The following is a 25,047-nucleotide window of genomic DNA, read 5'->3' on the forward strand; positions in this document are numbered from 1 at the left end:
AAGATGTCCGTACAAAATATACATATAATACAATCATAAAAAAAAAATCTACATAAGCCCTCCACGGGCAACATCAGCTAACCTAGCTAAAATACTATGAACCTCGCCATCAGCGTTCACCAAACCCATTATGCTATCTAAGTGAACGACGATGAATTGTAAGTGGATGTCCTAGTCACTTGCGAGAGGTGGAGGCGACGGTGGTGGTGGTTGATCGAAAGACTCCATGGTACCTGAAGGTCCTAGAACATCAGATAATGCGACATGTGGTATGACCCTAGGGTGTGACACACTAAGGAACCACTCTAGGTATCCATCCTTGCACTGCCCAGGCTGTTGAACCTCAACGGTTGTATTTGTGATCTTACGGGGGGAGCTGATGATGTGACTCTAAAACCATCGATCAGTGCCACCTTTTGTAGCCTCTGGGACCGAACGTGAGATTCCTTGTGTATAACCATACTGACGTAGACACCTCTCAGGCAATTGTCTAGCCACGTGGCTCTCCCATCTGACATACCCTAAATATAAGGAAGACACATCAAAAGGACGATGAGGGTGGTGAGTTGTATATGGTGTCCAGATGACATCATCCAACATTAGAGCATTCAGCCTCCGTCTGTACTCAATCAACCTTCCTGGAATGGCCTGTTTGGCCTTCAACCTCTTCGCACATGGGTCAGCAACCGCAACACGCTAGATCTTCCGCTCACAGATGTGAAGGAAGTGCTCTTGATCTAACACTGCACAAAAATATCATCAAGCTCAGATAAATTATAATAAAACACAAAAAACCAAGTAAAATATTATAATATACCTATAACAAGCTCAGGTAACCAGCAAGCTGTCTAGTGTCAGGACGAGATGCAGCATCAAGCACCGTGTACAGCATCGTCAATGCCGCCACTCCCCAAGTCCAACATGGGGTGTCAAGGGTACTGAATAGAAGGAGATAACGAACATCTACATAATCTCCATACTTGTTTGCAAAAAGAGTACATGCCACTAGATGTAGCATGTACGCCCTAGCGGCATCCTAGTACCTCCATGCAACCATAAGCTCCTGATAAGTCCTCCTCAACCAAGACATCCTAAGGTGAAAGCCCCGATTCTCACCAACTCACACTGGACCACCACCTCATCATTCTCAAAAGCGTCAATCACCTTGCGCACCGCCTTCGCATGGTCCTTATGAACTGGTGTGAAAAACGTACCAACAATCGAAAGGTGAAATAGGGCATCCACATCATCCAAGGTCATTGTCATCTCCTCAAATGGAAGATGGAAGGATGATGTCTTCGGGTGCCACCTCCCAACAAAAGCTGATAATAGTGAGGCGTCCATCATTGTTAAGGAGCATCCAGCAAAGTCCATCAGATGGAAGTCCTCAACTATCCTCCTCACCTGCTCAGGCATCGGTCTCTTAGGGATGTTCTTTAACTTCGACCTGTGAGAAGCGACCTTCAACATTGGTCGCTCTTGACAAAAAATTACAATTAAAACAAATTATTATAAATCAAATTGCATAATAAAAATTAAGCACTTAAGTAATGTTACATACCTCGCCCTACCATATCCTATAAGCGACATGGTCAGTGTATTCAGTCAACACGGACTTGTTAGAAGGTCCTCCGAGGAAAGCTCCATCAGTGTGTACTGATGACTCCGTAAATGCACCGGTAGTGGTGTTTGTATCCTACACCAGCCATTCTTGACCTATCTGATCATCAGCCACCTCAACCTCAGTCTTCAACTCCCCAACCAGAGCTATTGACTCCTCAACCGCACCGAATCCTCAACCCCAGCTACCTCAACCTCAGGCACCGACTCCCGAACCATTGCCACATGCTCCCCAACCTCTGGCACCGCCTCCTCAACTTCAACCACCTCAACCTGAACTACCTGCTCCTCCACAATAGTGGTTGCTCTATCAGTCTGGAGACGAGGTGCATAGAACCCCCTTACCTCCTGCTGCTCCGCATCCGCTTTTGGTTAGAACCGATTGAAGGAAGACGTCCAACACGTAACTCTGAGGTATGCACCTCATTAGCAGCTCTAGCAAGAGCATCGACTCTATCAGTGACCCGTCCCACAATAGAACCATCCTTGCTTGTGGTCCTCACTACAAAATTTTAAAAATATTAAGAAATTAGCATTTTTTTTAAAAATAGATATATCGAAAATTTTGAAATATTCGGTATGATTATGGGTACTGGAAATTTTAAAAATTGGGTATAAAAATTAGTAAATGAATATACCGAAATTTTTGAAATTTGTAAGATCAAATACCATAAATTTCTAAATTTTTGATAGAATATACCGAAAATTTCACAAAAGAGTACCGTAAAATTTACTTGATTTCCCCAAATTTTCGATATGCAAATGAAATTTCTGTATTCTTTAAAAATTTGAAAAAGCCAATTGTTCCCGTAAACTTCTAAAAGCGCAGTAATAAAAATTGGTTGGACATTATGGTCTTTTCATAGGTTTGGTTGGGAGCATGTATAATTTGAGAGTGGAATATAGATTTCTCATCCATTTCATACTAAGCTCTCTAGAACTTTCTACTTAGCCCCAATTAGAAACCTAGAACATTCTTCTGCTATTGCTGGCGCGAAAACTGCCAAACGGTTTCGAATTTTCTAGCAAACACTCGATTGATCCTGTAGTTTGTTTAAATACGACATCACCTATCGGCATGCAAAGCATCAAAAAATTGCAAATCACAAAATTCATCACTATAATAATTCATCAACCTGGTCAAAGAGAGGATGTCGCTGATTCCGAGTTTCTTTGGTGGCAGAAGGAGCAACGTTCTCGATCCATTTTCCCTTGATGTTTGGGATCCATTCAAAGATTTTCCAATCTCCAATTCACTTTCCAATTCCTTTGCTGATAATTCAGCATTTGTGAGCACACGTGTGGACTGGAAGGAGACTCCCGAAGCGCACGTGTTTAAGGCGGATCTTCCTGGACTGAAGAAGGAGGAAGTGAAGGTTGAGATTGAAGATAATAGCGTTCTTCAGATAAGCGGAGAGAGAAATGTTGAGAAAGAAGATAAGAACGATCAATGGCATCGCGTGGAGCGTAGCAGTGGGAAATTCATGAGAAGGTTTAGATTACCAGAGAATGCTAAAATGGATCAAATAAAAGCAAACATGGAGAATGGTGTTCTCACTGTAACAGTCCCTAAACAAGAAGTGAAGAAACCTGAAGTCAAGACCATCAATATCTCTGGCTAAATCAAAATCGAGTTCTGTGTTTGAATCCGTTCTTTGCTTTATTATAATGCTTACTATGTGTTTTTTTTTTGTGTGTTTCTGTACTGTTTGTATGAAAGAAAAAAAAAATGAAATCATGTAATATGTTTTGTAATTTCCAGAATTTTATGTGAATAAACTTTTGTTTAAAAAAATATGAAATACGAAAATTTCATGATCCAAAAATTCTATTGAACTAGTACAAGTCCTCCTTGCATATATACAAACTCATTATTTTACCTAACCTTATATTTTCAACGGTTTCACCTTAACATCTTTCAAATTTTCAAATGACTTAGTCTAACTCTCCAAGTATACTTGCTTCATTAGGTATCCGACAAAAGTTTGAAAAGATCCAAATAAATTCATATATAAAATGTTTTGACCTGGTGTACATCAAAATATACGACAATTCGTTACATCATGTGTGACAATAAACTAGCTTCAAATATACAATGAGACACATTCCTTTGTCTTCATTCTACAAAACTTGGTCTTTCCTTACAAGTGGCATAAAGTCGGCATTTGGTAAAGAAAAAGAAAGAAAGAATAATTAGTAAACAATGGTAGCCTATAGAAAGCTCATAAAGTAGCTTAACATTTTGCAGTTTCACCTATTTACAGCACCAAAAGCAATGAATATCCAAATACTGTCATCTATTTTCTTACTCTTAAACTTGATTATTCCAATTGCATCCTCTTTGTCCTTTAATTTCACTCGTTTTGATCCTAATAACAAGACCATAATCTATAATGGATCAGCAATTCCAGCAACATCGACTATTCAACTTACAACAAACCAACAAGACAAGCAAATGAATAGAAGTATTGGTAGAGCCACATATTTCCAACCAATTTTCCTATGGAACAAAACCACAAAGAATCTCACAGATTTCACATCTCATTTCACTTTTACCATAGATTCACAGAAAAGGCTATATTATGGTGATGGAATTGCATTTTTTCTTGTCCCTTATGGTTCTGAGATGCCTAATGCAACACAAGGAGGTGCTATGGGTTTAACACTTGATAACCAACCACTGAACTCAACTGACTATCCATTTGTTGCTGTGGAGTTTGATATCTTTACCAATGACTGGGATCCACATCCAGCACATGAGCATGCCGGAATCGACATCAACTCGGTGAAATCTGTTGCTAATGCAACATGGCTGGCTGATATAAAAAAGGGTAGACTTAATGAGGCTTGGATCAATTACAATGCTAGTTCAAGAAATCTAAGTATTATATTCACTGGTTTCAATAATTTAACATCTTCTACTTCTGTGAACCAATCTTTATCTGCCATAGTTGATCTCAGACTTTATCTGCCAGAATTTGTTACTATTGGTTTCTCAGCTGCCACAGGAACTTCATATGCTATTCATAGTATATCTTCATGGGATTTTAGCTCAACTTTGGAAGCAGATCAAGATAACAATAAAACAATCACTGCTCCTGGTTCTAAGAAGGAAAAGGCCAAGACAGGCCTAGTAGTCGGATTGGGAATTGGTGGATTTGTTTTCATCTGCGTGTTCATTCTTATTTCGGTTTACTTGTGGAAGAAGTGGAAGAAAATAAAAGAGGAAGATGGTGAATTTGAAGAGTACATGGGTGAGGATTTCGGAAGAGGGACGGGACCCAAGAAGTATACATATGCAGCACTAGCACATGCAGCTAATAATTTCAAAGATGAGCACAAGCTAGGAGAAGGAGGATTTGGAGGTGTTTATAGAGGTTTTCTTAAAGATGCAAAATCTCATGTTGCTATTAAGAGAGTGTCGGAAGATTCTCATCAAGGGATAAAGGAGTTTGCATCAGAAGTAACCATTATTAGCAAATTAAGGCATCGGAATCTAGTGCAATTGATTGGTTGGTGTCATGAAAGGAAGAAGTTATTGCTTGTATATGAGTACATGCCGAATGGTAGTTTAGACATTCATCTTTTTAAAAAACAAAGCTTTTTGAAATGGGCTGTTAGATATACAATAGCTAAAGGCTTGGCTTCTGCATTGTTATATTTGCATGAAGAATGGGAACAATGTGTTGTACATAGAGACATAAAAGCAAGCAACATAATGCTTGATTCAGAGTTTAATGCAAAACTTGGAGATTTTGGTTTAGCAAGGTTTGTGGATCATGGAAAAGGCGCACAAACAACAGCTTTAGCAGGGACTATGGGATACATGGCCCCTGAATGTGCTACCACTGGAAGGGCTAGTAAAGAAACAGACGTGTATAGTTTCGGAATTGTTGCTTTAGAGATAGCTTGTGGAAGAAAACCAGTAAATATTAAGGCTCAAGAAAATGAAGTACATATTGTGGAGTGGGTTTGGGGGCTATATGGAAGAGGGAGAATTCTTGAAGCAGTGGATGAAAGACTAAGTGGAGATTTTGATGAGGAACAAATAAAGTGCTTGATGATTGTTGGTCTTTTGTGTGCTCACCCTGATCCTAATAATAGGCCTTCAATGAGACAAGCTATTCAAGTGCTTAATTTTGAAGCTCCAATGCCTCATCTTCCATCAAGTATGCCAGTGCCAACATATGCCGAAGGCCCTTTTAATTCATTCACATCTCCATTTAGCATAAGTGGTTCAGAGGAAGGTCAAAGCAAGAATATAATAAGTTATAGTTCAAACACAAACTCAACTACTACTACTTCTGATGTTTCTCCTTCTGTGTCTCTTCTGTATTCTAGATGAAATTAATTTTATTTTAATCCATCTTTCTATCTTTTAAATGTATTTTCATGTAACCTTCCTTATTAATCTCATTTTTCTATGTTAGATTTTTTTCATTTGTTTATTCAAATTGACTTCAACTATCTGGTTAACTGTTATACCTAGCATAGCAAGTTCCAATTCTTTTCTACAACATTGATTAAAAAAATAGTATATTGATAAAAAAAATTCTTTAAACCTTTATAGTTTTACTTTTTGACCATCTTATTTTAGAAAATGAATTTTTGGAAAACTTAGGTCATTTTTACACTTATATGGATGGATTCATTGAAACAGAAGACTCATAAACAAATTGACCAAGACTATTTCAAAGGTAAACTCATTGACTCAATCAACCACCAATCACAATCAATAAACCTTTATTACTAATTAATTACTAATACCTACATACAACCACTTCATGCCATACCATTTTGTATTATTATTAGTATTTCCCATCCAACATCACATTTACATTTCCAACTATGGCATCATCTTACTATTATTATCAGAAAACTCCTCTTCTTGCTTTCTTTTTCGTAACGTTATCACTCTTGCTAGTTGTAAAATCTCATGCAGCTCCATTATCATTCAACTATGACAACCTTAGTAGTGACAAAACAATTGCCTTCAATTTCTCAGGTGATGTCTCTCAAGACAACCAATCTCTCCAACTCACAAAGTACGAGAAAGACAGTCTAGGTAGAGTCACATACTCAAAACTGTTTCATCTTTGGGACACAAACACAGGTGAAGTCACAGATTTCACAACTCGTTTCTCCTTTACTATTAACACCCCCAACAAAACTCATCATGGAGATGGAATCACCTTCTACTTAGCACACCCGAATTTTCCACTGCCTGTTCCAAGAGACGGAAGTGGTATTGGCCTCGTGAGCCGAGAACAGTTGAGTAATCCAAATTACACAAAAGAAAATCCATTTGTGGCTGTGGAATTTGATACTTTTGTTAATGATTGGGATCCTAAATATGATCATGTCGGAATTGATGTTAATTCTATCGCCACTTCTTACACGACGCAATGGTTCACTAGTATGGACGAAAGAGGATATGATGCTGAAGTGAGTTACAATTCGAGTTCAAACAACATTACTGTCACCTTCACAGGCTATCAAGATAACAACATAATCCAACAGCACTTGTCAAGTGTTGTTAATCTGAAAGATAATCTACCTGATTGGGTTGAATTCGGATTCACTTCAGCAACAGGTTTCTGGTGGGAGTATCATACTCTTAACTCATGGTCTTTCAAGTCAAGTTCAGATTTTGAAGCTGACGAGAACGGAACAAACACGGGACTTGTTATAGGACTTGGTGTTATCGGTGGTGCTGCTGTTTTTATTTGTGTTATCGTGTTGGTTTGTTTTGTGAAACGGAAGCTGAGAAATACCAGAATGGAGGATGTTTTGCAGACGGATCTCGAAATGGATAATGATTTTGAAAGAAGCTCTCTACCTAGAAAGTTTACCTATGAAGAACTTGCTTCCGCAACAAACAACTTTGCAAAGGAATGCAAAATCGGAGAGGGTGGTTTCGGAGGAGTCTACAAGGGATTCATAAAAGACTTAAAAACTCATGTTGCAATTAAGAAAGTTTCTAAGGGATCAAATCAAGGAGTAAAGGAATATGCATCTGAAGTCAAAGTTATTAGCCAATTGAGGCAAAAGAATTTGGTTCAACTCTTTGGTTGGTGTCACAAGCAAAATGATCTTCTATTAGTTTACGAGTTCATGGAAAACGGAAGCTTAGATTCTTATCTTTTCAAAGGTAAAGGCTTGTTGACATGGCCCGTGCGATACAACATAGCTAGAGGCTTAGCCTCAGCGTTATCGTACCTACATGAAGAATGTGAAAAGTGTGTACTACATAGAGACATAAAATCAAGCAACATCATGTTGGATAGTAATTTCAACGCAAAGCTTGGAGATTTCGGTTTGGCGAGACTAATGAGCCATGAGACAGAATCAAAGACAACAGTTCTAGCAGGAACATATGGATATCTATCACCTGAGGCTGCAACCAGAGGTAGAGCTAGTAGAGAATCTGATGTATATAGTTTCGGAGTAGTTGCTTTGGAGATAGCTTGTGGTAGAAAAGCAATTGAGCCAAGTCTTGGTGAAGGACATGTTTACTTGGTGGATTGGGTTTGGGAGCTTTATGGTATAGGTGAAATTGTTAAAGCAGGTGATTCAAGATTGTATGGTGAGTTCAATGAGAAGGAGGTTGAGAGGTTGATGATTGTTGGACTTTGGTGTACTCATATAGATCATGTTCAGAGGCCTATGATTAGACAAGTTGTTCAGGTTCTTAATTTTGATGCTCCTTTGCCTACTCTTCCATTGCAGATGCATTCATCTTTCAATTCTGTGTCCTCTAAATTCAAGACTAGTGGTTTTGAAAATAACAAAAGTGGGATCTCTACTTCAAGCAATAGTACCTTCACAGGGTCATCACAATCAAGCACAGCATTTGAGGTTGTTTCTCCTTCTGCTGCTCTTCTAAATACATACAACACCATTTGATGTTTTGATTTTTTTTTTTTTTTCTTTTAAGAATTATGTTTTTGTTGAATTGAGATTGTTGATTAGTGTTACACATAATCTTTTGTATCTTTTATGTTAACTTGTCTAATGCAGTTTGTTCATGCAATTTTAAGTTAAAACACCTTGGCAATATGTTAAAATGTCTAATAACAGATGCTTGAAGTAAAATTATACATTAGGGGCACAATTAATTTAAGTCTTTAATAATGTATTGGTCCAAAGCTTTTTTTATTTTTCATATAACATCAAGTTTAGAAGCTAAGGTTTTTAACAAAACTAGAAAAATATATGTGCGATTTTATTTATATATAAAAGTAAATTTGAAATGAATTATGTATTTATAAAATAAATAATGATAATATAAATTCAGTTGTATTAAATAATTCTATAAAAAGAAGAAAAAAACCATTAAAATGGAGAAAAGAAAAAAATAAATTATATGTTTCAAATAAAAGTAATTGTTAATTAAAATAAAATTGATATTTTGCTGACAGTGATCCGGAGAAAAAAAGAGAAATTTAACATTTTAAAATAAGAATTTTGTGTTTCAAATAAAGACAATTATTAATTAAAATAAAATATGTATTTTGTTGATAGTGATCCATGAGAAAAAGAGAAATTTTGATATTTAAAAATAAGAATTTTATGTCTCTGGTAAATACATTTTTAATTAAAATAAAATAAATATTTTTAATAATAATAAATAAATAGAATTGATTAAATTTATCGTAAAAACAAAATTAAATGTTTACAGAGACAAATGTGAATTTGAATTTGTTATGTCATGTCTCAAATGGAATGAGATATTAGATATTTATGTTAGTTATTTTTTATGTATAAATTTTTAAAATAAAATATTTTAGAACATTCGATGGTATCTTCTTTAAATAGATAAATCCTTGAAATCACTATCTTTTGTGTGAATCCTATCTAATTAAATGTTGATTATCGTTCTTTGCCAAGAATATTAAAAAAAAAAAAGATTGACTCATTTGGGTTTTAGTAGATGAGAGTCAATATGGTTGCATTGCATTAGTTGGGACAAAGTAAAACATATACGTAAATCTTTATTTTCAAACACGTCATCCTTTCTTTTCTTTTTATGACCAAACACTCATTCTTATTTCTTGAACCTTTTAGAAAAATTACATTTTTTCCCATAACTTTCAACTTTTTCTTTAACAAATCAAAATTAACTTTTCTCAAAAAAATTCAATATAAAGAAGAATTACATGCATAATATTACGCCTAGTTCAAGAATTGGCCGCTTTCACTAACGAGTGAGCAATCATATTTGTTTGATGTTTAACAAATTTCACCTTCACCTCAAAGTTGGGAAAATTATATAATAGTAACTGAATATCTTTAATTATAGTATAAAACTCCAAAATTCTTACGGTAATAGAGTGAAAAGCTTGCACCACTCTAAGAGAATCACTTTCGAAGATAATTCGATCAATATTTAACAGAATAACACATTGGATAACTTTCTTGAGGGCTAAAACTTTCGCTTCAAGAACAAAAATGTTATTGGGATCTCATGTCACTCCAACGACAAGTCTCAACTTAGACTATGTATAATGGTTTACTAGTATATATTCATCACCATCTATTTCACTTTTTTCATTCCACGTCATCTTCTCTCTTCCACCTAATAATTTAACATTCATTCAACTTTTACTCATTATGATTTTGTTTAATAAAATTCAACACTATATCCCACCACTTTTATTTCACATTCTTGTTTTCTTTTATGTTTTTGATTTAGTGGTTATATATTAATAACAATTATCGATTGAAATTAAATTAAAATAATTAAGAATTAAATTAATTTTTTTAATTTTTTATTTGAATTTTATTTTTCTAATTTTATATTCTTAATTAACTTTTTTCCTTGCAAGTAATAAAGACGAGACATATGGAATTATGGATAGTCATTATTAAAACAAATAAAATTACAAAAAACTTAAAATGCAATACAATACACTAATCACACAACACACCTACAATGAAACACACATAACTTAATTAGTACAACAAACTCAACTCAACTCACAAACAATCTATTTAATCATGAAATATTCCGAATTTTGCACATATGTGTTTGAATAGATCTGCTTGCAATTCATGATGTACACTTGAATCATGCATCACAGATCTATCATGCACATGATTCGCAAATGTAGGTAGCACCTCCAAACATATAATGCAATGAAGTTAAATAATAGATCAGGCACAAAGTGACAAAATACAAACAATGACTTGACAACATTTAATTTCCAAACAAATAATGCAAGACACAAAGTGACAAAATACAAACAACGACTTGACAACACATAATTTTCTTATAGTAATAATGCAATAAAGCTAAATAATAGATAAGGCAGAAAGTGATAAAACACAAACAACGACTAGACAACACTTAATTTCCAAATAGATTGCGACCCAACTTTTCCAACAACTCTTTGCTCCGGTCATCGAGATGCTCCTTTGAACTTATCTTCATAAACATCTCCATCTTCTTTGCCTCAGTATTTTCTTTAACAATTGGTTAGCCTCATTTTGCCTCATGGTTATTTTGTCCAATCGTTCCAACTCTTTCTCCTTAAATTGTTTGAATTCATTCCACTCTTCATTGACAGATTATAAGGTTGTACTCTTGCTTTTTTTAACCTTTTCTTTTAGCTGCATCCCTCCCCATTGGGCGAGCACTAGGTCCTACATAGTTGGAATCACTTGCATCACTCTAGTGGGCTCTCTTAGATCCACTACTTCCAGATCCAATATTTCCTCCTACCTGACTACATAATATGGTATATCACAACCAGTGCATTTATTAAGTATTTTGTTCATGTAGTTGTAATGATTTATACACACATCTCCATCACGGGGAGGATCAAATGAGCAATGCTCATTACAGTAATCAACAATTTTACCCCAATATGAATCACTTTTTTGTTTTCTCCTAACAACTATATTTGTTCCATATTTAATCCACCCACCAATTAGAACCAAATTTTGATCAGTGGTCCATTTGGGGATTTTCCGACAAACAGGAGTTAAATCCTCTGCATTTGGAGTGGCTTCTTGACCACCGCTCATGGCACCAAGAGTCGTTTGTGTAGAAAATTCAAGAAATTCATCAAGTCCAACAATCAAAACATTTTCATTTCCCATTCGAGTAGAAGAATAATAAGGGGGTGCTTGAGATGAATATGACATCACTGATCCATAATATGGACGATAATTTGGGTTAGATGACAACATTATGAAATTTGGAGAAAATCCATAATTTGGTATATTTTGGGGATCTTGTTGGTTGGAAGATTGATTTTGAAATATGTAGTCGTTGGGATTTGGGTAGTTGAAAGGGTAATAATTAGTAGAATTTTGGATGTTAAAAGGGTTATTGTTGGGATCTATTTCACTAAAAAGATGTTTAGAGCTACAAACAAGAGTTTATTGAGGGCTAAATAGAAAAACTAGAGAGAAGAAAGTTAATTTTTTTGTGTCAAAATTAAATGAAACAAGTCTCTATTTATAGACCCAAAAAATGATGAATTTTGGTGAAAAAAATATTGCTATGAACTAATTGACCTCAAATAATTAGGAAGAAATAAAAATCTAAAAAATCACAACAACCAATAAGATTTTGCGAAGTGTTTTGTGTAGCCCTCACTCCCTCCTCATTCAACATGTTGAATCTTTTCAACACCAATTAATCGGCATTGGCTAATATGCATAAGGATTTTCCTTATGCACCATGCATAAGTCAATCTAAGCCATTGGATCATGTTTTTAATCTAATATTGAGTATTGAGTAATGAGTATTGAGTGGTGAGTATTGAGTTTTGAGTAGTGAGTGTTGAGTTTTGAGTAATAACAATTGATCTTTAGAATTTGATCTAATGATCCAAGGGTCCATAATAATCTATGCACGGTGCATAGATTTTCATCTATGCACGGTAACTGCACCCCAATTAATCTACCAAACTTTCAACACTCCATTCAACACCCCATTACAATCACAACAACCAATAAGATTTTGCCAAGTGTTTTGTGTAGCCCTCACTCCCTCCTCGTTCAACATGTTGAATCTTTTCAACACCAATTAATCTACCAAACTTTCAACACACCATTTCAACACCACTATTGTAAATGGTCTTACAGATAGTCTACAAACAACAATTTCTTATAAAGAAATTATATTTTAATGTATACGATGTTAATTCTGACAACAAATTAAATATTTAACACAATTAAGTGGTATATTACATTTAGGGATGTAAATAGATATTTATAGGGACGAACAACGTGATATCAGTATCCCTCCTATTGAATAAATATGATAATCTTATCCGTCTCATATCTGTGAGGGTATACTCTAAATAAATAATCCGTAAATTTTAAGGTATCCACGAATATTTACAGAAATATATGGATAGCATTTTTTTTAAAAAAAATTGAAAAAAATAAATATATTTTCAACCTCTTTTAAAGACAAAAAACTATTATCACATAACATTCATACAAATTTCTCTTATTTTAACAACAAAATTTTGTCATATTAATTTTCTTCATTTTCACCAAAACATAATATCCATACATTTCATTTTTAACAAAAAATGAATGATATTGTGATTGTGAATTATGGTGAAAGAGCTGACAACAGAGGAGTAGAAAGGAAGACATTGGTTGGGCATGGAAAGTGGTTGGTTGAAATGTGGAATTGTTAAAGTGATGTATGAAATAAAGAAGAAGCTTAAATATGAATAGGATATCAGCGGGCATGAGTATAATTAAACTTGTATCCATATCCATTACTAAACGGATATTTAAGTATCCTTTTATTTTATCCGCAAATATTTATTATGCTACTCGCCCCATACCCATGATGGATTTAATATTCGGATATTCGCGGGTACAATTTTTTTGTCATCCCTAACTATATTCAATATTATGGAGTGTGTCTTGAAATCGCAACTAAGTTTAATATTCAGGTTTTTCCTTATGAGAAGCTAAGCTAAGATTACAAGGTTAATCAACAATTGCAATTTAAAAAATTTGAGCGAATGAGGCGAAGCCTTGGGAAAATTAAATTTCCTTGTCAAACGTAGTGCGACTAACACATACGTGAGACAACTATTTCAAAATCTATGTCATATTTAAGTTGTTGTGTCTTCATTTTCCTTGCATAGAGGTGATTTCTAGAGAGACGGAGATAGAAATTCTTAGGGTTTCATATTCTAAGAGTTTGAGTGATTTTTAGTTTTAATCTAGTGGTTAGAAACACTTTCAAGGCGGATCTTCCAGGACTGAAGAAGGAGGAAGTGAAGGTTGAGATTGAAGATAATAGCGTTCTTCAGATAAGCGGAGAGAGAGACATTGAGAAGGAAGATAAGAACGATCAATGGCATCGAGTGGAGCGTAGCAGTGGAAAATTCATGAGAAGGTTTAGATTACCGGAGAATGCTAAAATGGATCAAATCAAAGCAAACATGGAGAATGGTGTTCTCACTGTGACCATTCCTAAAGAAGAGGTGGAGAAACCTGAAGTCAAGACTATTGAAATCTCTGGCTAAATCAAAATCGAGTTCTCTTACTCTATTTCTCGTTGTAGAATGTGTTATGTAATTTCAAAAAATTTATGTGAATAAACTCCCCTGTTTGTAGTAATTTTTAAATTTAATCTACTCAGATTGCAAAAATACACAACTTCTATTTCCAAATTGCTATGGTTAGTTGGATACAGTCAATAGTTTAGTTAACCAACGGTCAATAGCTTATGTATTGAAGATGACTCAAAACTACACCTAATCCAAATAACCACTGCCTATGGAAGAAGGGACATAGCTTATGTATTGAAGATGACTTTGTTGACAATTAAAAGGAAATGGTATATTTGGTAATGGCAAAGTGATTTATAGTAAATACAAACCCAAAGCATAAGCCATGGTATGGTTAGGCAGCTGATAAGGAAAGCTTTTGGAATTAAAGTCTTTGTTTTATAATTTAAATGGTAAGTTGGTAAGTCTTACTTCTATACATAAGTTGTTAATATTTGTAAATTAATAATTGATTTAGTCTAAGTTGTTAATATTAAAAAAAATGAATGAAAAAGAAAAGTTGAGGTATCATTTATAGCCAGTCCCTAATCGATTATGTGTGCTTTAATTGACTAGGAGTTGTAATACAAGCGATTAAAGACGGTTGTTTGGTGAAAATGATACGAGTTTTAAAATTTAATCAGTTAGATAAAGTTTTAAATTTTGTGTAACATCTCACATAATACTTATTTAGAATCATATTAAGTAAAGCGTTAAAAATATGATACTAATACATGAATATAATTGAGGTCAACGAATTAGGAAAATACTGTATAAATATGAAACAACTAGGTCCTTAAGTCTCAGTATCAAATTTTCTCATAACCTTACCAATCTTTTTTGAAAGTAAAGCAACATACTTAAATAGGTTATCATCAGTATCTTCTTGACTTCTTCTTACCCGTTCCTCGTCATTTTTAATGCCAACTTTGAAGATAACACCTTTGTTTCTTCTCTCAAATTCATCGTTGATAGCCATATTAAAGGTGAATAATGAGCTTATAAGTTTATCCACTTTGATATTATCTATGTCTTGAGCTTCTATAATTGATGTAACTTTCATGTCAGACCTTTTTAAAAGTGTCTGAGAATTTTTCTGGCCAGCTTCTCTTCAGAAATTTTTTCACCAAGAGCAAATGAGTTGTTAGCTATGACACATAGTCGAACATTGAAATTAGTAATTGTTTCATCTTCTTTCATCCTTAGGTATTCAAATTTGGTAGTGAGGAGTTGAAGTCTTTACATGCGTACTTTTGAAGTGACTTCATGAGCACTCTTAAGAGTCTGGCAAACATTGTTAGCATCATAACACGTATTAATGAGTCAAAAGATGTTTTTGTCTGCTTCGTTGAAAATGGAAATGAGAGCATGAAAATTTCCATGAGCTTCTTCATCTTTTTATTTAGACCAATCTTCTTCTAGCTTTAGTGATTGTGTGTCATCTTGTGTAGTAACCATTGGGAGTGAATCCTTTAATGTCTATTTTCCATGTTTTGATATTCATTAACCTGAGGAAAGCAACCATGTGGGGTTTCAAATAATTATAGTTTGCGCCATCTAGAATATGTGGTTGATTTATAGATAATCCTTCTTTAGCATTATCTATTTTGATCACATTGAATAGATTCTCTGAAGCTCAGCCAACCAGAACGAGTGATTGCTCTAATGCCAATTGAAATTTCGTTCTTTGAATGCCAAGATGTCACATACAATATTGTAATAATGTGTATGACAAGATTAATATGTAATCAATAAAATAATAACGATAAGTAAAATGATGCAAGGATCGTTAACCCAGTTTGGTGCAAAATCACCTACGCCGGAAGTGCGTTAACCCAAGAGAGAAAATTTATTCTTAAGAGTCAAAACTACAAATTGATCTTATTTGAACCCTCCTAGTTCAATGCCTCTTTTTCTTAGTACTACCAACGAATTCCAATTCAGGACTCTCCCTAAATATGAAACCATTCTTACTTTCGCTCAAACGCTGTCCTAAGTGTTCAGACAGTTACAATAGCTTATGAATGATTGCGCAAATTACAACTCAATAATACTTATTCCTTAACTTAAGAATATGACTTACGAATATAGTATAACTACACTAAAGTAAAACAAAACAAAAACAAAATACTTGAAACAACTAAACACATCTTGCTTGAGTCTCAACGTTTAAAACTTTTACAATGGAGAGCTCCTCCTTAAATAGCAATGGAGTCAATCTGTAAAGTCCATTAGGGTTTGTATCTTTTAAAATTTTGGTGAATGATCTTTTGGGAAATTTTCCATATTTCAAAAACCACATAAAATATTTCAACAAGATTAGACAAATATAGAAACAAATCTTCAATCTGGCACAAGATTCTCTTAATGAGAACTAGCTTCTGAGCGAGACACAATATCTCACAATCTGTGAAACATTATGCTTCACATGTTGCTTCATGATTTAAGCTCATAGAGACAAAATGAATCACACAATGTCATGACATCTTCCTCCACATGTTATTTATTACAATGACGCAAATTAGATGTAACAACAAGACTGATAATTATCAGATCCATAAGATAGCCCATAAAAAATTGCCATTCTAGAAAAGCCCAATGTAAATGTCTAGAAAGTCTTTATGGCAATATTCAATGATAGATATGTTTTTCCTTTAAAAAAAGGGACAACTTCTCTACCCATCACAAAAAATTGGACAGTGTACCTTCCACCAATCACATTGTATCATTTAGTTTTATTTTATTTAATTAATTATTAAATAATATACTTTTTGGTTGTATCCAAGACATTTTACATCGAATGTAACTTTACCCAACTTTTTGAGTTGGATAGATAAGAATTCACCTTTAAAAAAAATTAAAATAAAGTTTTTATTTTGACTAGGAATAACAAAATTTATTTACAAAGACTAAAAAAATCATTTAAAGTAAATTATTTATCATATGTTTAAGATTGTTTTCATAAAAGCAATACTTATATAACTACTACTTAAATATAGTTACTCTTTTTATTTTCCTTATTAACAGAAGCATGCACTATAGCACCAAAAAACAGAAGATTTGTCTCTGAAATGGTCTAATTTCGCCATAACCACCGATCCCACACCCTCTATTTGTCCGCATCCACCATCTCTCTGCACTCACCGTCACTGCTATGCACCATTACACTCGCATCATCATCGTTATTGTGTCTCGTGTTTCACACATTTTTCATTTCTTTTGAAACTACCCAATCATTCCTACATTGTGTTTTTCATTTTCACGCTAAGATCTGTTCTTCCTTCCCAATCCCGCCTCAGATGCAGACTCTCCCTTCTTTGTCTTGCATCAGAGGTTTTCTCCCCTCTTCCCTCTCATGAATCTCGCTCTCCCTTTAAATTTCTTCACCCAACTCGGATGTGGCTTCGTGCTTTTCACATGTCTCTCTCGCTTTCTCAATTTTCTCGGCATGGTTTTGATGCTAGGTTTCTGTTTCAAGATTCTTCACTTGGGTTGGCGTTTTAAGGGTACACTTCGTTTCCTATGTAATTTTGGAGGCATGCCCAGAATTCGTCTCTGTTTGGAGAACATGATATGGGAAGTTTCTAAGCCAAAGGTTCCGTCTTTGGATAATGGGTCTGACCCGAATACCAATTCTGTGATCAAGAAGAGCTCTAATGTTGCTGGAGAGAAAGTGAGAGATGGTTTGGAGAATGGGTCGGAAGGAAAAGACGAGAGTGAATGCGAGGTTGGGGATGTGGATGAGGTGTTTGATGTAAAGACTCTGAGAGAGTTGATAAAGCTTGAGCGCAAGAAAGCCAATGCTGCTTTTGCGGAGCTTGACCAGGAACGAACAGCTGCTTCTTCATCGGCGGATGAGGCAATGTCGATGATTCTCCGGCTTCAGAATGAGAAGAGCTCGGCTGAAATCGAAGCTAATCAGTTCCGCAGAATGGCTGAGCAGCGATTAGAGTATGATGATGAAGTGATTGAGTCTTTGCAATGGACTATCACACGGCATGAATCTCATAGGAGCGTGTTGGAAGAGCAGTTGAGGGTTTATAGAGAAGAGCTCTATCGATATCTTGAGGAGGATGAGATAGAACAACTTGAAGCCGGTGTTAATAGGGGTAAGAGTTTTGAGAATGAAGCGGCTGATTCTGGGATAGAACAGCATGAAACCAATGTTAGTAGGGGTAAGAGTTTTGAGAACGAAGCTGTTGATTCCGAGATAGAACAACTTGAAGCCGAAGTTAGTAGGGATAAGAATTTTGAGAACGAAGCTGTTCATTCTGGGATAGAACAACTTGATGCCCAAGTTAGTAGGGGTAAGAGTTTTGAGAATGAAGCTGTTGATTCCGGGAAAGAACAACTTGAAGCCGAAGTTAATAGAGATAAGAGTTTTGAGAACGAAACTGTTGATTCCGGGTTAGAACAACTTGAAGCTGAAGTTAATAGGGATAAGAGTTTTGGTAACAAATCTGTTGATTCTGGGATAGAACAACTTGAAGCACAAGTTAGTAGAGATAAGAGTTTTGAGAATGAAGTTGTTGATTCCGGGATAGAAAAACTTGAAGCCAATATTAGTAGGGGTAGGAGTTTTAAGAATGAAGCAGTTGATTCTGTAGTTAGCACTTCTGAAACCAGATCACAGACCTTGTAAGTTCCCAAGGTTGTGTTATATACAAAACAAATGCGTTTACTTCACTTTTCTTTTGAACTTTTTTTGTGTAGTGTAAATTATATTAATCCATAACTTTAGTATTGATAATCTTGAGCGTTAATGTATATATTGATCGATATTGATGTTTTTGCATGCTAATTAATTAGATTCCAGTTTCAGGTTTGTTAGTGTAGATTATATTATAACTTTGTTGAATGAATGCATCCAAACAAACAGATTTCCGGTAGGCATATTAAAGTAGTCTTAATTTCAGGTTTAATTTGTAAATTGTAATGGATTTCCTAGGAACAGATAAAATGTGTCAGTTAGTATAAAGCCTCAGTCATTTTATTGTTTAATTTGTTGGTATTTTTCTGCTACTTCTATCCTTCTTTTCTTTACTTTCGATCATATTGTTTGATCTAAGAGAAAGATCAATTTTGATTTTCCATAGAATTTAAATATGGTATTATTAGAGAACATTCGTTGTTTGCATCACAAGTCACCTTTCTGCGATGAACTGTATCATTTTCTTCCTCTTCCTACCCACACTTATCCTACGAAGTGTTACAGTAATATTTCCAAGATTGTTCAACTAAATGGTCTGAGTTATTTGTTATCCATAAGGATTAAATGAAAATTATGCATCTATATGGTTACAAATCTAAATCTGAACAATGTCTTCTCCCTGATCGTTTAACAAAAACTCAACAAAATGATTGTATATTGCTGGTTCTAATCCCTAAGTTGATGTCGTTCCTTTAACACACCTTGAACAGGTAAGTTTCCCCAAAACAATTCACTTGTTGTTGTTGAAATTATCGTATAGGTGACAGTGACACTTCACTCTTTAAATATGTATTTTCACCTGATAGAAGTCTAAGGAAAAAAATCAATAATGTCTCTTGCACATGAAGCAAGCTCAAGGTCCCTTGCATTACTGATCTTACCATGGATGATGGATCAATATGAATTGGTTGGTAATAGATAATAACCTTTGTAACAACAACACCCCAAATAAAATTATGTCCCACATTGATTCATGTGATTTCTATCAATTTAAAAAAATTATTTATCAATATTAATGTCGTGTTTGTGTATGTGCTTTTTAGGTTTGTGTTTGGGCTTTTTAAAATTGTTACTCATTCATAATATGCTTAACTCATAGAAAGTTTTGACGCAATCGGAAACTCGTAAGCTGAAAGTTTTTATGCAGTTGGAAACTCAAAAGGAATACCAAGTGCTAAAGCATTAAATTGACCATTTTTTAATTTTTTTAAAAATTTAATATATCAATATCAAAACTTAACATACATTCTTCAATTACAAAAAAGAATTTTGTGCTTTCTTTACGATCATACAAACTTTAAGTTTTGTCACTCCGATATAGTTTTTCTTTCAACCACACTCCATTGTCATCACACCGTCTCTTTTAAACATAGTTACGCTGTCCACCTCAGAATTTATTGTCGTTCAAATCAATATTGTTTGTTGTTGTCAATTATGACTTGTTTGACGTAGTTCAACTCGAATTTGTTTTTTTGTTATTTAATTAAGTATATTGTATGGTTTACTTTTTATATTCTATTTTATTTAATTAGGGTATTCTTAAGTTTTTGAACTTTATTTTAGTTATTATGTTCTATTATTTTAATTTTGTTTTGAATTAGTTTAACTTATTTCATTGTAATTTTTCAAGGGTTAATACTATTTTATCCCCCTGCCATATAGGCGAGATTCGGTTTACCCCCTCTAAAAAAAATACCTATTAGACAAACCTTGCAAAATAATGATTCCATCAAATTTGACCATAATCAATTTTTTTGACCAAGATTCTTAGAATCTTGCCTACATGGCATTTTTGGTAGTGCTGACTGTACAACACATAAGCAATATGGCGGAATTTATTTATTTTTAAAAAAAAAATATTATATTTTTTTTTAAAAATTTAATATTTTTTTTAAAAAAAATTATTTTTTTTTACGTTTTTAAAATATATTTGATAGTACATGCGAATTTAAAAATACCTGCGGATTCACCTACGAATTTGACAATACCCGCGGATTTACCTGCGAATTTGACAATACCTGCGGATTCACCTACGGATTTGACAATACCTGCGGATTTACCTACAAATTTGACAATACCTGGGGATTTACCTTTAAAAATACCTGCGGATTTACCTACAAATTTGACAATACCTGGGGATTTACCTTTAAAAATACCTGCGGATTTACCTGCGAATTTACATGCGGATTTACATGCGGATTTACCTACGAATTTACCTGCGAATTTATCTACGAATTTGACAATACCTGCGGATTTACCTGCGAATTTACATGCGGATTTACCTACGAATTTACCTGCGAATTTATCTACGAATTTGACAGTACCTGCGGATTTACCTATGGATTTGACAATACCTACGGATTTACATACGGATTTACTTGCGGATTTGCCTACGAATTTAAAATTACCTACAGATTTACCTTTAAAAATACATGCAGATTTACCTGCGAATTTGACAATACCTGCGGATTCACCTACGGATTTGACAATACCTACGGATTTACCTACAAATTTGACAATACCTGGGGATTTACCTTTAAAAACACCTGCGAATTTACGTGCGGATTTACCTACGGATTTGACAATACTTGCGGATTTAAAAATACCTGCGAATTTATATATAATAAAAATAAATTTTAAATAATAATTAAAAAAAATATTAAATTTGAAAAATTGGAAAAAAGTTAAATTGAGATTTTTTTTTAAAACGTAAAAAAAATATTAATTTTCTTTTAAAAAAAATCAACAAAAAAATTAAAAAAAATCAATAATTTTTTTTAAAAAAAAAAATAAATTCCACGTGGCAGTGCTGACTATGCCACATTGTTTATGTGTTGTACAGTCAACACTCCTAAAAATGTCATGTAGGCAAGATTCTAAGAATCTTGGCCAAATAAATTGATCAGGGTCAAATTTGATGGAATCTTTATTTTGCAAGGTTTGTCCAATAAGCTTTTTTTTAGAGAGGGGTAAACCGAATCTCGCCGATATGACGGGGGGTTAAAGTAGTATTAACCCATTTTTAATTTGTTCAAATTATTCTTAAATGAATGTTGAAACGAAGTGTACAACTATGTTTTGTTATTATATGTACTAGGGATAACAAAACGGGTCCAGCCCATTGGACATGCTTGTTTTGCCTGCACTTTATTGCGGGGAGGGCCAAAAATTTAGGCTCTCACTCTCTAATGTGTCTGCCCCGCCCCACCCCGTTTTCTTCGCGGGCATAATCATTTACATAAATTTTTGTGTTTTTAGGCTTAAAAGGTGCAGCGCCCACGCGCTTTCCCCGTCCCGCCCTCATTTTTATACGGGGTGGGCCTAGGCTTTAGGCCCACATTCTCAACTATGTCCGCCCCCGACCCGCACCCGTTTTTTTGGGCTTTTGCGAGGCGGGCATGCCCGTTTATCACCCCTAATATGTACTATCAATATTGTTGTATTAAGTTTGTAATGGATTTTTGAACTATTTATTTTATTAAAGTGTGAACATATGATTATTTATGACATATCTATGAATTTTAGTTTCATTTTATTAATATATTTAATAAATGGTTCAACTATATGTTTAACCGGTTGAACCAATTGAACCTTAAACCAGAAGTTTCACCGTTTTGATATTCAACCTGGATTTTAAAACATTAGTTTTCTGGTCTGAAAGAAACTCAAATGGCTTAAAAAGCCTATAGAACACCCCAGATGCAATAAGTTTTACTCAGGAGCTGATTCCCTTTCCGAAAAGGTATAATATGAGTCATTTTGACCTCAGATGCCAAACTTGAGCAAATTTTATCAAACGGTTCCGACACGCGACTTCTTCTTCGATGCGCGTAGGCAGCCCTCCTATATCAGTCTCCTTCACTTCTGAAGAACTAGACCCTAAGTTCTCTTCATGATAAAGAGTTTCATCTGGGTCCAGATTGTTGTAAGTACCAATTAGAAACCTCTCATTACGCATAAACGCTATTACATTTTCTCGCATATAAGGAAAATCATTCGGTAGCTCATATGCGGCCAATTCCTTGAAATCTTTTAGGATCTTTAGCCCTTGTTCTGAAATCGTTGTTTCCTCTTATACATTATTCTTCAACCATTTGATCACCATTTGACAGAAACATTCAATTTCTTTTACAACCTCATCAAGCTCCTTTTCACACGACCTCATCCCCAAGAAACTAGACTTTTTTCTCCTAGATTCTTATCAAAGTGCAGCGCAGGAGCCATAGCAATTTTATGTGTGTCCCATGTAAACATAACCACATTATCCTTTCCTCAGTAAGTGATAGCATTATCAAATTTCCAAGGCCTACCAAGTAAAATATGACAAACATCTATATCAATATTTCTATCTTTTACATCATTGATTTGCAAATGTTTCACCTTTTCATCCATGTCATGATTTCCACCTTTGCTTACAGGTTTATTAGAAGCTAGTAGCTTTGAATTTCCACTTAAAAGACATTGCTCTTCAGATTTCAAGGCAAATACAATTGTAAAAGGATATTCACTCACCTCAGTACAATAATCAAATTGAGCAGAAATGTCATTATCACGAAGTTGGTTTTTGCAATTGACTATGAGACTCTTATTCCATAAACGACCTTGTGCATCTCCTTCATATATACCAAATTCATCATCACTATTAACGACCTTATGCTCCTTTGGAAATTTTGGATCTCTCCTCTTTAATAAAAGTTGTTTCTAACTTCTTTGTTTTAGGAAGGTTATTCTCAGGTTTGCAAGGTGTAGAGCTTTTCTGCAAGTTGTGTACACCGGAATATTATACTTGAGAAAAGAAATCAATGAAAGGAGATGGCTTCTATAGTCTTGATGATTTTATTGTCCGTGTTTGATGCATTGTTTGATCCATTGTCGATGGTGGACATATAATAGAAATTGGGTTATCCGAAAGTTCTCCACCCCTAACCTGTTCTCCTCTCCTGTCTGTTCGTAGATTCCAGTTTTTGTTGGGGTTGCTCAGCTGATTTTCTAAATTCTCCATTTGTTCATTCAAAGTAGTTAAAGTAGCACTAAAGTCGTTGTAATTCCCTCAAGATTTACTTTGGCCGCCAGTTGATATGTCGTGGGTATCAAGCTACAGAAAAAAGAAAAAACTTACTCTAATGCCAACTGACGCCGTTGGAAACTCGAAAGGAATAGCAAGTGCTAAACCTAGAACAAAATACAAGGTTGCAATCGCAAAACCTGTCAAATAAGCTGGAATCCACAAAAAAAAACTTTGGATTTTATTATAATGAAAGATAATCCTTATGGTAACGTCAAAGATCTTTAAATACAGAAAACAGAGAACTCAAATGGCTTAAAAAATCTACAGACGAATAAATGTGTTGGAATCGTGGGCCAATTCTCTTTTTGAAAAGGTATAACATGAGTCATTCTAACATCAGACGCCAAACTTGCACAAATCCTGCCAAACTATTCCGACGCGCGACTTCTTCTTCAATACGAACGACCAACCCTCCTAGTCCTACATCAAGTTTACAGAAGCAATTAACCGCAAATAAACCGTTATTTCAATTATTTTTGTAAGACACAATTTTATGTATCAAATTTTAAATTTATTTTGACAAATAGATTTTTTTTATGAAAATGTAGAACGATAAAACACAAAATTATATTTTCTTCTAAATGTATGTATATGGCTCAATACTTAAAAAAAAAAACAAATCAACCGAAATAATCCAAACCACATTGATTTGGTTTGGTTTTATTTTTAAAAATCAGTCGAACCAAACTGAACCACGCATATTTTCTATAGTGGTTCGAATAATTTTTAGCGTCAAAACCGCACCGCGAAAACCCATAATGCGTTTCCATTCTTTTCATTAAGCAGTAATAAAAAAATAAGTATGTAATCGAAAATATATTATATAAGCAAGAGGTATGAAAGGCGTGGTCGTGATAATACGCGTGAGATTCTTTGGTTATATATATAGCTCACATATTATTTGTTATTTTTAAAAATAGAATTCAAATTAAATATTACATTTAAAGAATTGCTAAATTTAAGTTAGGGAAAAAGGGACATGCATTGACAGTGTAAAATATTTTTACACTGTCAAACAATCACATCCATGTATCCAATTAAAATATAATTTTAATTTTAAAAAACTAATATGACATGACAAGTGTAAGGATTTTGATTAGTTGTAGGTGTAAAAT

At 34.3% G+C, this 25,047-nt stretch overlaps 6 protein-coding genes across 6 annotated transcripts; 5 read left to right on the plus strand and 1 right to left on the minus strand.

The window, feature by feature from the left end:
* The first annotated feature begins 2,567 nt into the window (after positions 1 to 2,567).
* Positions 2,568 to 3,400, plus strand: LOC131631375 (18.2 kDa class I heat shock protein-like). The gene has a single exon (XM_058902168.1). It carries the CDS (start codon positions 2,772 to 2,774, stop codon positions 3,240 to 3,242), a length of 471 nt encoding a protein of 156 aa, XP_058758151.1. The 5' UTR covers positions 2,568 to 2,771; the 3' UTR covers positions 3,243 to 3,400.
* Positions 3,401 to 3,813: 413 nt separating this feature from the next.
* Positions 3,814 to 6,009, plus strand: LOC131631374 (L-type lectin-domain containing receptor kinase IX.1-like). The gene has a single exon (XM_058902167.1). It carries the CDS (start codon positions 3,896 to 3,898, stop codon positions 5,963 to 5,965), a length of 2,070 nt encoding a protein of 689 aa, XP_058758150.1. The 5' UTR covers positions 3,814 to 3,895; the 3' UTR covers positions 5,966 to 6,009.
* A 424-nt stretch (positions 6,010 to 6,433) lies between these two features.
* Positions 6,434 to 8,715, plus strand: LOC131631377 (L-type lectin-domain containing receptor kinase IX.1-like). The gene has a single exon (XM_058902170.1). The coding sequence runs from the start codon at positions 6,469 to 6,471 to the stop codon at positions 8,524 to 8,526; it is 2,058 nt and encodes a 685-aa protein (XP_058758153.1). The 5' UTR covers positions 6,434 to 6,468; the 3' UTR covers positions 8,527 to 8,715.
* Positions 8,716 to 10,537: 1,822 nt separating this feature from the next.
* On the minus strand, positions 10,538 to 11,814 carry LOC131631351 (uncharacterized). Its single transcript, XM_058902142.1, has 2 exons — positions 11,345 to 11,814; positions 10,538 to 10,550 (listed from the first exon to the last, which is right to left on the minus strand). Exons 1-2 carry the CDS (start codon positions 11,812 to 11,814, stop codon positions 10,538 to 10,540), a joined length of 483 nt encoding a protein of 160 aa, XP_058758125.1.
* Positions 11,815 to 13,172: 1,358 nt separating this feature from the next.
* On the plus strand, positions 13,173 to 14,129 carry LOC131631352 (class I heat shock protein-like). The gene is made up of 2 exons (XM_058902143.1): positions 13,173 to 13,258; positions 13,817 to 14,129. The coding sequence occupies exons 1-2, from the start codon at positions 13,173 to 13,175 to the stop codon at positions 14,127 to 14,129; spliced, it is 399 nt and encodes a 132-aa protein (XP_058758126.1).
* Positions 14,130 to 17,183: 3,054 nt separating this feature from the next.
* LOC131631344 (myosin-binding protein 3-like) lies at positions 17,184 to 19,042 on the plus strand. Its single transcript, XM_058902135.1, has one exon. The coding sequence runs from the start codon at positions 17,509 to 17,511 to the stop codon at positions 18,793 to 18,795; it is 1,287 nt and encodes a 428-aa protein (XP_058758118.1). The 5' UTR covers positions 17,184 to 17,508; the 3' UTR covers positions 18,796 to 19,042.
* The last annotated feature ends 6,005 nt before the right edge of the window (positions 19,043 to 25,047 follow it).

The sequence above is a fragment of the Vicia villosa genome, unplaced genomic scaffold (assembly GCF_029867415.1).
Source record: "Vicia villosa cultivar HV-30 ecotype Madison, WI unplaced genomic scaffold, Vvil1.0 ctg.000816F_1_1, whole genome shotgun sequence".
NCBI lineage: Eukaryota > Viridiplantae > Streptophyta > Magnoliopsida > Fabales > Fabaceae > Vicia > Vicia villosa.

Bases quoted from the DNA above. Each gene is read 5' to 3' on its own strand.
- LOC131631352 (XM_058902143.1), top strand. From the start codon at position 13,173: ATGAATGATATTGTGATTGTGAATTATGGTGAAAGAGCTGACAACAGA. The intron at 13,259-13,816 runs GTTGGTTGAAAT...AGTGATTTTTAG, and splicing joins TTGGTTGGGCATGGAAAGTG to TTTTAATCTAGTGGTTAGAA.
- LOC131631375 (XM_058902168.1), top strand. From the start codon at position 2,772: ATGTCGCTGATTCCGAGTTTCTTTGGTGGCAGAAGGAGCAACGTTCTC.
- LOC131631344 (XM_058902135.1), top strand. From the start codon at position 17,509: ATGAATCTCGCTCTCCCTTTAAATTTCTTCACCCAACTCGGATGTGGC.
- LOC131631377 (XM_058902170.1), top strand. From the start codon at position 6,469: ATGGCATCATCTTACTATTATTATCAGAAAACTCCTCTTCTTGCTTTC.
- LOC131631351 (XM_058902142.1), bottom strand. From the start codon at position 11,814: ATGTTGTCATCTAACCCAAATTATCGTCCATATTATGGATCAGTGATG.
- LOC131631374 (XM_058902167.1), top strand. From the start codon at position 3,896: ATGAATATCCAAATACTGTCATCTATTTTCTTACTCTTAAACTTGATT.